This window comes from Eptesicus fuscus, chromosome 7, assembly GCF_027574615.1.
Source record: "Eptesicus fuscus isolate TK198812 chromosome 7, DD_ASM_mEF_20220401, whole genome shotgun sequence".
Lineage (NCBI taxonomy): Eukaryota > Metazoa > Chordata > Mammalia > Chiroptera > Vespertilionidae > Eptesicus > Eptesicus fuscus.
Genome location: NC_072479.1, coordinates 56,394,654 through 56,408,987, shown reverse-complemented (window position 1 = coordinate 56,408,987; position 14,334 = coordinate 56,394,654). Strand labels below are relative to the sequence as shown.

Here is a 14,334-nt window from a genome sequence, read left to right as displayed (position 1 = left end):
GTGTTTCTGGAGAGTTTGGTGGAGATGGAGGGACTGGTTCTTGCCATGGGCTCCCTCCCAGCCCCATCAAGTCTTAGACACAGACACCTGATTCAGAAGCCAGGCAGCTTTATTTGGGGGGGTTGGGGGGGGCACACATGGCACTTTTGGGTGTGGACCTTGCATGCAGATGGATCAAGGGATGACATGTCACTTCTTCCCAAAGCGCTGAGGGGCAGCCAGACTCCAGAACGGGGAGCTCAGCCCCTCCTCAGCTCGGGTACTCAGCCGTTCGTTGCTCCTGGAGCCCTGGGTATTTCTGCCAAACCTTAGGAGAGATCCATCTTCAGCTGTAGGTCCTTCCAGTCCCCCCTTCTCCAGCCCCCTCCCTCTCTCCTCCCCCGGCCCCTGCCTTGCCGGTGTCCCTCTCAGACTCACCTTTGGGGCTGAAACGGGAAGGCTGGGCCCCGGCCGGGTCTCTGCATGGCCTGGAGCAGGGAGAGGAAGAGTGACGCAGGAGCCTCGGCATCCTGTGGTGTGCGGGGTCCGGTGTCTTCCTCCTGTGGTACAGGGACACCCAGCAGGGAATATGGGCAACGACATGACATTCAGGTCAGTAGGGGAAGGAGGTGGCTTCCAGTGACTAAGCTGTAGGAGGCTGAGTAGCCATTCAAACGAAGACCCTAGCCACAAGTGTTTGAACCGAGAGCACAAGTCCCATGCTGACCATGCTGAGGTAGAGAGAAAGTGATGTGGGGAGGGGTGCTCACTTACCATGAAGATCTGATCTCCACCCCGGCCCCCTGGTCCTTCAGCGTGGCCCCAGTCTGTCACTAAAAGCAGCACCACCAGCAGCACTGCTGCCTGCCTGGAATCCATGCTGTCATCTGCCTTCTTACGGCCACATCTGCCTCTTATACCTGCTGTCCCCCTGCCCGCCACCCCCACCGCAGCTGGAGGGGGAGTCTAGAGCAGGCAATGGAAATGCACGACTCCATTAAGAGCCCCTGGGATCCCCGCCCATGGCCCCTCCGGGACTTCCTGCTCTCAGCCTCCGGCCCTAGCCCCTAAGCCTGGCATTACAGACTTTATTAGATGCATAAATCCTGTCTCCAGAGCTTGAGAAGCATCATTAATTGCAGATGCTTTGTCAGTGCCAGGCCCTGGGGGGCCTTTAAGAACCCCCAATCCCTCAACAGGTTGGAGAGCTCCAATTGATCACCTCCTCCTCTCTTTTCTAACTTGTAGAATAAAAGCATAAAGAAACCCCTGTCAGGAAGGGCTAGGTATTGTGTCCTGGAACAGAGGGAGTGGGGAGAAGAGGGTCAGAGTTGGCGGGGATGACCCAGCCGGGGTCCCGCCCCTAACGGCTGCAGCCAGGGTCACCCAGCCCACTCACACCTCTGCATGTGTGCCTTTCAGAGCCACTATCAGATTTGCCTGTGGGTAGGAAAGTGAGATGCAGAAGGGAACAAAATGAAAGTGGGGAGCTCACAGAGTGGGGATTGCTTCAAATCTTTGTAGATGGACCCCATCTTCACTAGAGGGCAATTGCTTGCTTAGGACCTGCCTCACCTGGGGCTAGGGAGCCATCCCCGCAGCTGAGGCACTGCTGCCACCCTGTGGCCACAGCCCCGCACTGTCAGGTCCAGCCATTTCCTTTTCTGGACTAGAGCTCTTTGAAGGATCAAGTGCATGGAGGTGCCTAGGGCCCTGATTCTACGGAGTTCCAGAAAGGCAGGGGCAGAATACAGGGGATGGACTATGACTTTGTCCATCTCACTCTAGTCACCCCGCCTCTGACTGGCTCTGACCTACTGGGGCGCAAAACTAGAATCCAGCCTTGGGAAATACCTGCTCCTCAGGAAGGGGTCCTTCAAATCACCTGGTGCCCTTTCCCTTCTGATCCTAGGATCCCTCCCCCTACTCCCCTCAGTAGTTCTGTAGCCATCCTGGAGAGGTGCCATGATGTAAAGAGCCTGTGACTGGCCTTGGCAAGCTGTCTACCTCTAAACTGCAGTTTCTTCACCCAGAACATGGCAACATAAAAAAACTACTTCCTAGGACAAGCATTATTTGAGCTACTTTTGGTCATCCATCCAGCACAGAATCTGACACAGAGCAAGAGTCCTCAGAATGTTAGCTGTGAGGAGCCGACACACCCGAGTCCCGGGAACTTACCATCTCCTGAGTCTTCGCATTTATCCTTGCACTGAGCTGGTTTCCGTCTCCTTGTGGCCTCCACCAGGGGGTCTTAGTTTGCCTCTTAAGTCTCACAGAACATCTCTCCATTCTTTCATGTGTGCAAGCCTTTAACAGGTTTGAAGACATTTCATTCTTCTACCCTATAGCCTTTTTTTTGTTCAAGGGGAGGCATTTCTCTTTAAAGTAAGGCATTTGTAAACCAAACTGTACTTTGGGCAGGTAGATTAGAGCAGGTTTTGATCTGGATGCTCTAGAGACTACATTTCTATTAATGCAGCCTAAGCGAGGGGAGCCTTTCTGTGAGCTCGTCTCACGCTGGGCCCTAGCACAGAACCTGGCATTCACCACTGCATCTGGCAGTTCCACCACTTTTTAAAATATATATATTTTATTGATTTTTTACAGAGAGGAAGAGAGATAGTTAGAAACATCGATGAGAGAGAAACACCGATCAGCTGCCTCCTGCACACCCCCTATACTGGGGATGTGCCCGCAACCAAGGTACACGCCCCTGACCGGAACCGAACCCAGGACCCTTCAGTCCGCAGGCTGACGCTCTATCCACTGAGCCAAACCGGTTTCGGCATCCACCACTTCTTAAAGGGGAGAATTAAGACCATAGGTAGATGGTTCTTCTGTGGGAAATGGATCTGGCCCCACAGAGTCCAGAGGAGCAGAGGGTGGGCGGAGCACTGCAAAGAGCAGCTCTGGGGTCCGACTGAATTCAATTTTAATCCCAGCTCTTGGCACTTCACTGTGTGCCTTGGAGAAGTGTCTTAACCTTCACTTCATCATCAATAAAATGAGGCAACTAGTCCTCCTATAACGAGATGGCTATGAACAGTAAGTGACGCAAAGCATCTAGCTTTCCCTGAGCACAGGCACTCAGTGTTGTCCACCCTGCTGCTTCCCTCTACTAGTCTCTGATCACCAAGCACAGCACTATCTGAGCTGAGGCTACAAGAAATGAGCTGATCTAGCTGGCTTCCTGTGTTCAGGATGGAGGTGACTGGCCTCCTCTGGTTAGTAGTTGGAATGGGTTAATTCTGCTGTCATGGCAAACTGCCCTGCCTTCAGTCTCATCCCAAACCTCTTAATCTTGGCTTCAGGATCTGGCTTTCAGCAACTTCCTGGCTTTCTGACCCTTCCCTGGCCCTCCATGTGTTCCTGACCACAACACAAAGAAGACCAGACGGCCTTTCCTACTTCTAAGGAGACTCAGTCTCCCTATTTGTGTCAATTAAACCCAACACCAGCCACAAACAGTTTTAGATAATTTCTCTCCTATTGAGAAACCCAGACACACCTGCCCTCTCCTGGTCGAGTTCTTCAGCCGGCTCACTCTCTGCGCTTGTGACAGTTACTAAGGAATACACCGATGCCATTAGTAGTGACTGCCCTACACCTCCTTACTCCATATGGTTCCTAGGCATTACCTCTTTTTCTTAATATGTTTTTGCTGATTTTAGAGAGAGAGAGGAGAGAAAGAGAGAGAGAGAACGTTGATTGGCTGCCTCCTGCACCCCCTTCTATGGGGATCGAGCCCACAACCCACAGCCCAGGCATGTGCCCTGACCAGGAATTGAACTGGCAACCTCTTGGTGCATGAGACGATACTCAACCAACTGAGCCACACTGGCCAGTGCTACCTGTTTTTCTTGAGAACTCTCTTACCTGCTCTCTAACCAACGCCCGCCCCCCAATGCCCATAGCATTTATACAGTCATAGAAAGGTTCTCTTTTGGTCTCCGTGCATTCCCTCGTCATGTTGGAAACTTCTTGAAGATAGGGCTTATTTTTGTTGTTTTAAAAAAATTGTTGGGAGCCGGTGGGTACAAAACACTGAAAGGTGAGAGGACACTTGCTTTCAAACACCATCCCATCCCCCATCCACGTAAAGCACACACCTCCTCTAGTGAGTGCTCCCATGATGCTCTGGGCCCTTGTCCCCAGGGCAGTGCCCAGACCTGAGCCCTGCCTTTGGTTGTGTTATGTATTTATATAAGCCACCGCCTTGACTAGGCTGTGTATTCACTGCATAAAAAGGAAGGGTAAGAATCCTGGCTCCTTCTGTTTTAAGAAATGGGAAAGTGAGGAAGATCACAGACGTGAAAGCCCAGAGAGTCCCCAGGAAGAGTGACAGTGGGACTTGTAGATCAGAGGATCGAAACATCAGACATAACAGTGGTTCTCTCGAGAGTTTAATGTTATATTTGCAGCATAAATAAGGCACAATATATGTCAGGGCAAGGGAGAGGGGGAAGGCCTGGCTGGGGGTAACTGCTGAGTGGCAAGGGGGAAGGAAGAAGGGACGGTGAGGGAGAATGGAGCGAAGCCCCTGCCTCAGCCCCGTCCCGGGAGATTGTGAGCCTGCTCACAGGGGTCATGCTGAATGGGGTGGAGGGGAAAGGGAGACCATGGTTTTGTAACAAAATAGCCTGTAGCACTGCATGCTCCCACCTGTCAAAGTCCACCACTGGGGAGACTCAGACCCCCAGTGGAGTTCCTTGATGAGATGGAGAGGTTTTGCTACATGTCAAAGATATACAGATGAGCAGAGATATAACCATAGATACACACTGCTTTCTTTTCAACAGATACTATATCAGGAGGTTGCAGCCTCTGCTGCGGGGCTGGAGGCTCATCTCCCTGCCTGAAGGTGTGTGTGTGTGTGTGTGTGTGTGTGTGTGTGTGTGTGAACTGAACAGCTAAACTCCAGCTGGTCCTTCCTGTAACAAAGAGTGTGGAGCGACCAGTCTGCAAGGGAATATGGGACACATCTGCCCAGACCGATGCAGGACAGTTTTAGGGATAAGTAGGATGAAGATAAACCTAGATTTCGAGATGAATGATGTGGTTGTTGTTTTAATGGGGGTGAAGAGAGGGACTGGAGGAAATGGAAAAATACATGTGTTAGTGCTAAGGCATAGGATGGTACTCAAAATAGTCTTGACGCCCTATAAGAACTTCCCAGCTTGCTCCGAGGGCGGTGGTTCTCAAACTTCAGTGTGATAAGAACCACTCGGAGTGCTTGTTAGAGCCCATCCCCAGGGTTTCTGATTCAACAGGTCAGGGGTGGGGCCCAAATGTGCATTTCTCACAAGTTCCCAGACACTGGTGGTGCTGGTCCTGGACCATGTTCTGAGAACCATCACCCTAAGGAAAAGTCAATAAAACTAGTGCTCATAGCCGTTTCTTACAGCTAAAACCTCACTCACCAGTAGGAGCTAATGCCGGTAAGATATCTTTGTGCTACCAGCCCCCATTAAAAAACAAACCCTACCAGCTACAATACAAACCTGCCTCTACAAAGGACATAAGCTGCCTTAACCTTCCCTACTCTCCCCAGCCTTTTTTCATTCTTTCCCCAAAAAGAGATGAATGAAGTGGTACAAAGGGTGGGAATGGTGGCCAGCAGCCACCTATGCTCATTCCAGCTGGGTCAGCACCCTGGGAGGGGGGATTTGTGTCTGTGTGCACATGTGTGTTGTAAACAGAAACAGTTTTGTACTCTGAGGGGAGATTAGGGTGTGGGAGGTTGAGGATCCTCACTTGTCTTATTCCTCCCTCCGCCCCTGTCAAACAAAAGTCTAAAGAAAGCATAAAGAGCACATCAACAAAGGCATATGTGATATAGCTAGAAGGACTGGATTCTAAACAGACTGGTTATGAAATAAAAAACAATACTTTTCCTTCCTGTGTATACAATGTACAATATTAATGGAAAATAATGACGTGGGGATGGAAAGGAAGTTATGAAAGAAAGGGAGAACTTTTGGGGGGAGAGCCGTCTCAGGGTAGCACCTTTAATGGAGCCTCTCAGTGTGGGACACGGGCCTCAGAAGCCAGAGGAGAAATCCTGTGTCTGCTCGGTGGGCGGGCTGTAAACAGGCCTGGTTATGACTAAGCACCCCGGCTAGGAGTGGTGCTCGAGGGCAGGGAATCAGGAAAGGAGCCAAGAACAGCACAACAGGCATAGGAAGGCCACAAGGTGAGGTCACCTGTTACCACCACTGAGAGCACATGGTCTAGTCTTCGGGCCAAGAGGAGGAGGAGCTGAAGGAAGCCAGATGTGGGGCGCACCACCAACAGGCAGAGAGTAAGTGAAGCAGCTCCTCCTTCTGTCTCTCCTCGCTGTGCGGAAGCTTCTCAGGCTTTCCAAGTCTAAGCGTGCTTTCCAGGAAATGGGGCAGACTGCACACCAGACCTGGTTCTGGCCCCTTTCTCTAGGGCAGGGGTGGGGAACCTTGTTCCTGCCAAGGGCCGTTTGGATATTTATAACATTATTCAAAGGTCATACAAAATTATTAACTTAAAAATTAGCCGTCTGTATTTGGTTAAACATTTCATTAACTCACCCCAATGCCTTGCCAAGGCCAGACCAAATGATTTCACGGGCCTTAAACGGCCTGCGTGCCCGAGGTTCCCCACCCCTGCTTTATGGCTTGCATGTCTAGCAGCTGTGTCTTGGAGTGAAGTGAGGCCGAGTCCTGTGTTCAGTTGGAAGAGTCCTAGGGTCCATACCCCAGCTCCTGTCAGAAGTGTCTTCCCTGGGCTCCCTGGCAGGCCTAAAGAAGGGCTAAATAACACCCTCCATGATGTTTGGTTCTGGTGCAGAACAGTCTGGAAGGCAAAGGGCACAGAGAGCAGCCACACGGCTGGCAGCGAGGACCAGGTCGATGACATTCCCCTTAATATAAGAGGCTCACGGTAAGCTCTGTCTTCTCAGTGAGACCGAGGACCAACTGAAGAGCGGTCTGGAGGCTCGTCCTGCCCCTTCCTCAAGTCACTGCTGCTTTTCTACTGAGGTTCTGTCAATGCCCCTCGTTTAGGTCCCCAGTGCTAACTCCCCACTGATGAAAATGAGAATTAGACATGGGGTTAAGAAACGAACTGACACCCTCTACGTAAATGAGCCATCCTACTCAGGGGCAGATGGGCAGGACAGCCTCCTCCAGCGCCCAGCAGCGAGGCAAGGCCTGTGTGAGATTCTTCACTTGAAACAGACTTGACCGAGGGGCGAAGAAAATAGTGAAGGGTCTTATGAAGGCTCCTTAGGAGCCATAAACTCAGTCAAGCTTAAGGGCAAGGCTGATGGAGGGAAATCAATAGAATAAAAAACTGAAACGAAACGAAAGCAGAAGAGCCCGGGGAGCAGCGTCTGAGAGCCCTGAGCACGAGTTATGGCTGTGAATGTTACAGGCGAGTGGAGTCCCCGGAGGCGGAAACCTGCATCCTGACCATCTGCCTTGCCATTTGCTAATCTGAGTCACCTCAGGGGCTGTTCCTGTTGGGTCCCGGGTGGTAGAGGATGAGAAAACCACGTTTCTCTCCTTTCTCTTCACCAGGTGTGGCTTGTTCAGCACCAGCTCTGAAAGGGGAAATTAAAAACAATGCAGTGGAACATGTCACCTGACTGGCTCACCAGTTTATCACTCTGAGGAGATGGCAATCTTGTAGCTGAGAACATTTCCTCGTTCCCCTAGGCCAGCCAATTTTGGAAGACAAAATAACAAAGGAAGCTGGAAGTTACCTGCATGTACGTTTAAGATGGAGGTAGAGAGATGGAGAAAAGGACATTCTTGGCTTTGGCAGATGGCAGGTGGCGGCTCTGGGACAATTGGAAGGGTTTCATACTGAAGAGCTACTAAAGCTGACATACCTATCCACAGGCCCCTGGCTTTGGATTGCTTCCTGTGGCCCTGGTAGAAATTGCATAGTTCAGAGCCAAAGGAAGATGAGAAGTCTTCATGGGGAAGAAAGAGAGAGCAGAGGGATGAATTTCTTCCTCTGTAACCCAACTCTTCAAAGTAAGAATGGCTGAGAGCAATAGTCACCAATTTCCCAGGCAGGCTAGACCTTTCAACAAGCAGGGCTCTTCTGCTGAGCTCAGTACTTCACCTGTCCCCGCTCCCCCCCCAAATCCAACCTTGTACTCAGAAAACCCTCGCAGGGCCCTGGCTATGATGCCTGAGTCCTGGGGGTTGGCCTATGGAGAAGCACTGCATCCAGGGGGCCAAAAGCAGAAGAGAGCTGAAGAGAGGCCTAGTGGCCAGGCTACGAGCCTGCTGAGAGAAAGAAGGTAGATCCAGAGGGCGTGGGACACGTGTGAATACAAGACCCTAGCTCAGGGAAGAAGACAGATGTGTGAGGCTGAGATGGGGGAAAGTGAGGGACAGCCTCCCTGGGCTGCATCTGAACCAGCCGTGGAAGAGAGAGGCATTCATGTGGACAGGAGAACGAAGAGGGAGAGGCAGAAGCGGAAAGCTGACCAAAAGGAATAGGCATGCTTTGGTCAGTCAACTCTTGTACAATATAAAGAGTCACTCCATTAACCTGATGGAACAAGCTTTCCTGCCTGACCTGATGATTAGACTGAAGAAGGATGGAGTGGGGAGGGGAGGAGTCAGCCAGTCAGATCCTGGGCTCTTCCCCTTTCACTCCCAAGCCCTATCTAATAAGGCCACCAGGTGAGATTGCAAGGCTTAGTGGGAAGTGGAAAAGAGCCCACCACTAGACTGGGAAAACTCAAGAGACAAAATGTGGTATCCAAATAGCTCTGGAAATAGATTAAAAAGGACTAGAACTCTTGGGGTTTTGTTTCTTTCTTTTTCCTTTTTTTGTTTTTTGTTTGTTTTGGTAGAAAATAGGAAGAAGGACTAACGTTTATGGAAGAGCTGGAAAAAATATTGCTACTTCATACATCAAAGGTAACTTTACAATCTCCCTAAGTGAATATTTTGACTAGAATTTTGGATGGGTAAAAAGGGATAGAAGCAGCTACTGGGACACAATGTCCTGAGTCCATGAGGGGGCTGGAGATGTATGCAGTTCATTACCCTATTGGAACAGTCTTCTTAGTCATGTTTTTAAAGGTGATTTTTGTTGTTGTTAATTCTCATCCGAGGATACTTTTTCCATTGATTTTTTAAGAGAGAGTGGAAGGGAGAGAGAAACAGCAGGTGATACTCCATCAATTCTGGCTCGCTCTACCTAGCAGGTAGTGACATGCTGCTAAGGAACAAGAAAGTAACAGTTATGGCTTATTGGGAAGAGAGGAAACTGGGAAACCTGAAACCTAGAAGTGCAAGGTTAGTGTTAAAAGAGAGAAGTACAGGTGCATGGGCGAGGGTGACTGACTGTTCAGACCGTGTGGAAGGGTCTTTGGATGTGAGGACATCAGAAACCCCCCCTTAGGGGATGATCTATGTGGCTCTGGGGCTGGGAGGCTCCTAGTACAGGTGTCAACGTACATGACCATGTGGCTGAAGAGAAAAGCCCCACATCTGTCCTTTACTCACAACACACAGTTCCCTCCCATACTGCCATGTCCAAGACAGATGGGAGGGGATAAGATGACATCTCTCTTGGCTCTCGAACGGGCGAGCTCTGGCTGGGGACCTCTCCACCAGGGGAGGCATCATCTGCCCGCAGACTGGGACTGTGGAGTCATAATCACATGCGACTGTATCGGCATGCTCAGTTCTGTCCTTTGGCTGGCCATCTGAGTGAGGACTGAGGTGGCCACAGCTTCAGCTGCAGAGCGAACACTGAGGCCATTGCTGGGTGCTGTTGCTGAGCTGTGCTGAATCACAGGGGCTGGAGAACCCGTCGGCTCCGAGCTTTCCTTGGGGCTTTCTGCCAGGGAAGGAGGGCAAATAGCAGAGAGCAAGTGGTTAGAAAACAGAATGGGGAAACAGGCGGAACTACCTTTTGTCACAATTCTAAAGGAAAGGGAAGCCTATCTTTTTTTTGATGGGAAAGAAACTTCCCAGATCTTGGCTTCTACGCTATGAATGAGCTAGGAAGCAGTAAGCCGTGAGAAGGGAAACAAAAACTAAACAAATTAACCTACCTATCCCAATAAAGCAAATCCCCAACATGCTAATTACACTGTCTGGCTTCTAGGTCTCTGTATGCAGTTCACTACCCTATTGGAACAGTCTTCTTAGGCATGTTTTTAAAGGTGATTTTTGTTGTTGTTAATTCTCATCCGAGGATATTTTTTCCATTGATTTTTTAAGAGAGAGTGGGAGAGAGAGTGAAACATTGATGTGAGAGAGACACATTAATTGGTTGCCTCCTGCACACACCTGGACCAGGTACGTGCCCTTGACCAGGAACTGAAGCTGTGATGCTTCGTGCATGGGTCAATGCTCTAACCACTGAACACCCCATCCAGGACTACAGGTGATTTAAAATAGCTTTATTTTTAGGTATCTTTTCTGATTAATTTCCATAGGAACTGAATCATTCCATTCTTTTTTCTATTCCTTTAGAATGTAGTTACACCATAGGTAAGCCCAATAAAAATCAAGCTACAATCAAATAATGTCATAAATAATTAGTCCTTGGCCAAGGTTCACTTAACACAATAAACCCCAAAGAGTTTACCCTCCAAGCTATTACTTCTAGGTATTACTGATTTAAAGTATTTACGATGAGTTATGCCACTCCACCTAACGTAACAATAACATTTCACTAAACACAAATATCTGAACTGCATACTGATAACTCCATGTTGTTCATCAGTCAAGGAGCTTTCTTAAATGGCTGACAGCCTCGATGGGCTGCTTAAATAGAGATGCGTGGAATGAGGGAAAACTTCCAATAGTTAGCTGTATTTTTGACCTGAAGAATGCCTGAGTCTTCTTTTAGAATCTGTGAAGCCTTCTTTGTTGCACTCAGGAAATTAACTATTTCTCTGCTTGTGCTTTCAGAGCACACATTCATTTATTCATCACATATTTAATGAGCATCGTCCATGTGCCGGACACTGGGGTATATAAAGAATAAAACGGTAGCCCTGTCTTTAGAATGCTCCCAGCCTAAGGGCTTTCTTAACAGGGATATCTGTGCTTACCCTACTCACAGGTTGACATGTTTATCTCCTCATAGCCCCAAGTCTCTCAGAGGTAGAGACAGTGTCTCATTTGTATTGTGTTAAATACCTACTATAATGTCTACATCACACAGCAGGAACTACATACATTTTTGCTGTAACAAATAAGTAGTTTAATGGAATGACTACATGTCAGAGTTCTTGTAGGGATTGAGAGAAAACTTACTGTATATAGATTTCATACCGATAGATACTCAACCCTTGTCCTCCTTTCTGCCAAGGGCCATCTGGGTATTTATAACATCATTCGAGAGCCATACAAAATTATCAACTTAAAAATTAGTCTGCTGCCTGTGTTTGTTTGGGGTGGGGTGTTTCATTAAACCCTGTGGATTTTTACTTTGCATCTTAAATGTTATACTGCAGGCCACAGGCATGACAGGCAATGAGCAGGTGAGGAAACAATGGAAAAGTGTTCAAAAACTACTTTGTCGGCTAATGGGCTTCTGAATGTATCACTGTAGTCCACAGAGAAGGCTGGAGAAGGTAGCAAAGAGATGCTGTATCAGCTACTGCAGCCTTAAAACAAAGTTGGTGTCTCTTTGGATTTTAAAATTATTCCTATGCAGCTTATTTTATTTTTGTTTAATCAAATAAGCAAGAGGGCTTTTTTTCCACAGGGGGAAAAACATTAGTCTGCTGCCCTAGCTGGTTTGGCTCAGTGAATAGAGTGTTGGCCTGTGGACTGAAGGGTCCTGGGTTTGAGTCAGGTCAAGGGCAAGTACCTTGGTTGCAGGATCTCTGGCCCTGGTCGGGGTGCAAGGAGGAGGCAATCAATTGATGTGTCTCTCACATTGATGTTTCTCTCTTTCTGTCTCTCTCCTTCCCCTCCATCTCTCTAAGAATCAATGTAAAATATTCTCGGGTGAGGATTAACAACAATAACAAAAAAATCAGTCTGCTATTGTTGGTCCCAAACATTTCATTAACTCACCCATAATGCCTTGGCAGGGCCAGACCAAATGATTTTGTGGGCCCTATAGGGCCCGTGGGCCGGACATTCCCCACTCTTGCTTTAGCTCATGAAAAGTTTCTGAAATGGTTGATCACACATTGTAAAATACTTAATCTTGGTTTACAGAACACCACACTCAGCTACTCAGCTGGTTTTCCTCCTACCTTCTAGGCTGCTCATTCTCAGTCACTTTTGTGGGTTCCTTCTCATCTCTCTGACCTCAAATGTTGTAGTACCCCAGGGCTGAGCCCTGGGACTTCTCTTTTTCTACCTATGGGCTCTCCCCTGATAATAATATTTCATCCAGTTTTATGGCATTAAAAACTAACTAGCCCGGCCACGATGGCTCAGTGGTTGAGCATCGACCTATGAATCAGGAGGTTACCGTTTGATTCCTGGTCAGGTTACATGCCCAGGTTGCAGGCTTGATCCCCAATCATGCAGGAGACAGCCAATCAATGATTCTATCTCATCAATGATGTTTCCATCTCTCCCTCTCCCTCTAAAATCAATAAAAATGTATTTAAAAAAAATTACTATAAGCTGCTGACTCCCATCGTTATATCTTGCAGACTTTCCTCTGAACTGCAGACCCATGTAACCAGCTGTCTGCTTGACTCCACCTTCAAAACAAATAGGCTTCTGCCAAGCTCGTGTGGCTTAGCTGGTTGAGCCTCGTCCCATGTACTGGGAGGTGGTGGTTCGATTCCCACTCAGAGCACATGCCCATGTTGTAGGCTTGATCAGGGTGCAGGAGGCAACCAATCAATGTGTCTCTCGCACACTGATGTTTCTCTCTCTCGCTCCTTCTCTCTTCTTCCCTCCCTTCCTCCTTTCCATTTTCTCTAAAAAAAAAAATCAATGGAAAAATATCCTTGGTGAGTATTAACAAAAACAAACAGACAAAAAGACTGTCAGGCTTCTTAAACTCAGCTTGTCCAAAACTGAGCTCCAGATATACCTCCCAATTCATTTCCTCCTACACTTTCCCCTATTTCAATTAATGGCAAATACATTCTTGTAGTTGCTTGGGCCAAAAACTTTGGTGTAACTTTTATTCTTCTTGTTCTCATATATACTGTTACATTTGGCCCATCATCAAACCCTGTCACTCTAACTTCAAAATATCCTGAATTCAACTCCTCCTGACCACTTTCACTTCCACCATCTTGGTCCAAGGTTCCAACAACTCTTGTGCAATTGCAATGCCTCCTGAGTGGACTGCCTGCTTCTGCCCTTGAAGCCTGCACTGAGAGTGATCCTGTCCAAATGTAAGTCAGATCAGTCATGTCACAGCTCTGCTGAAAACCCTCTGCTGGTCCCCAGTGTAGGGTAAAAGCTGAGGTCCTCACCATGTCTGACAAGGCCCCCCCCAAAGATGCTCCCTTTACCTTCCCTATCTCATCTCCAACTAGTCTCCAGGCCCATTCCCTCCAATCCAGCCATGCAGCCTCCTTGATGGTCCTAGAATGTGCCAGGCATGCTCCCACTTTGGATCTTTGCCTTTGCTCTTCTTCCTGCAGTACTTTTCTTCCACATAAGTGCATGCTAGCTCCCTCACTTCCTTAAGGTCTTTATACAAAAGCTACCTCAAAACCAAACAAAAAAAAACAAAACAAAAAAAACCCCTAAAAGCCACCTCATCTAAAATTTCAACCCTGCTGCCAACACTGCATATTTCTCTTCATGTTTTATTTTTTTCTTCCAAGCATTTACTATTTAAAAAAAAATATGTTTTTATTGATTTCAGAGAGAGGAAGGGCGAGATAGAAACATCAATGAGGAAAACCAAGATGGCGGCATAGGTAAACACCTATACTTGCTGCCTCTCACAACCACATCAAAATTACAACCAAAAGGCAGAACAACTACCACCCAGAACCGCGGGAAAGCTGGCTGAGTGGAAGTTCCACAACTAGAGAGGTGAAGAAAGTGCATTGAGACTGGTAAGAGGTGCGGAGGTGCAGAAAGTGCTGGCACCTGGATGTGCTGCTCTTTTAATCATGAGGGAGATACAAGCTCCCACTTGCTCTGAACTCCAGTTCCAGGCAAGACTCTGGGGGACCCAGGCACATATGGGGAGAAACTGGACTGTCTGGCATCAGGACAGGAATGCGAGGGTGGCTTTCTCTCAGAGGCTCGCAGCGATCATTGTTCCTGCACGGGGGCACAGGACGTGAAGATTCAGGGACCTCTCCAGGGCAGGGCTGTTTGCTCTGGCAGCCATTGCCGTTTGCTCCGCCCTGGTGATTCCCAGAGATCCCGCCCCACCCAATTTACAACCCCACACCCA

The 14,334-nt window shown here is 48.4% G+C and overlaps 2 protein-coding genes across 9 annotated transcripts in view; both read right to left on the bottom strand.

The window, feature by feature from the left end:
* Nucleotides 1-91: 91 nt before the first annotated feature.
* Nucleotides 92-9,608, bottom strand: NPFF (neuropeptide FF-amide peptide precursor). Of its 5 annotated transcripts, none has more exons than XM_054719002.1 (4): nucleotides 5,989-9,189; nucleotides 2,161-2,289; nucleotides 418-539; nucleotides 92-307 (listed from the first exon to the last, which is right to left on the bottom strand). In XM_054719002.1, exons 2-4 carry the CDS (start codon nucleotides 2,269-2,271, stop codon nucleotides 190-192), a joined length of 351 nt encoding a protein of 116 aa, XP_054574977.1. In that variant the 5' UTR covers nucleotides 2,272-2,289; nucleotides 5,989-9,189; the 3' UTR covers nucleotides 92-189. The 5 variants fall into 5 exon arrangements, with proteins under 5 accessions (XP_054574977.1, XP_054574978.1, XP_054574976.1 ...); XM_054719003.1 differs by having other exon boundaries at nucleotides 7,458-9,189; XM_054719001.1 differs by lacking the exons at nucleotides 2,161-2,289; nucleotides 5,989-9,189 and adding an exon at nucleotides 9,486-9,608.
* Nucleotides 9,451-14,334, bottom strand: part of LOC103285352 (cyclic AMP-dependent transcription factor ATF-7) — a 106,975-nt gene continuing 102,091 nt past the window's right edge. For all 4 annotated transcript variants that reach the window (XM_028144478.2, XM_008140772.3, XM_028144479.2 and 1 more), the window contains exon 12: nucleotides 9,451-9,822. In XM_028144478.2, the coding sequence (XP_028000279.1) occupies nucleotides 9,605-9,822 (218 nt within the window). In that variant the 3' untranslated portion in view covers nucleotides 9,451-9,604. The remainder of the gene's footprint in view (nucleotides 9,823-14,334) is intronic.

What these genes read in the sequence shown, in the direction of transcription:
- NPFF (XM_028144511.2), bottom strand. Translation starts at nt 2,310, where the DNA reads ATGTCTTCAAACCTGTTAAAGGCTTGCACACATGAAAGAATGGAGAGA. An exon ending in ATGCGAAGACTCAGGAGATG is followed by an intron (nt 540 to 2,160) that starts GTAAGTTCCCGG and finishes CCTGTACCACAG; the next exon opens with GAGGAAGACACCGGACCCCG. An exon ending in TTCCCGTTTCAGCCCCAAAG is followed by an intron (nt 308 to 417) that starts GTGAGTCTGAGA and finishes ATCTCTCCTAAG; the next exon opens with GTTTGGCAGAAATACCCAGG.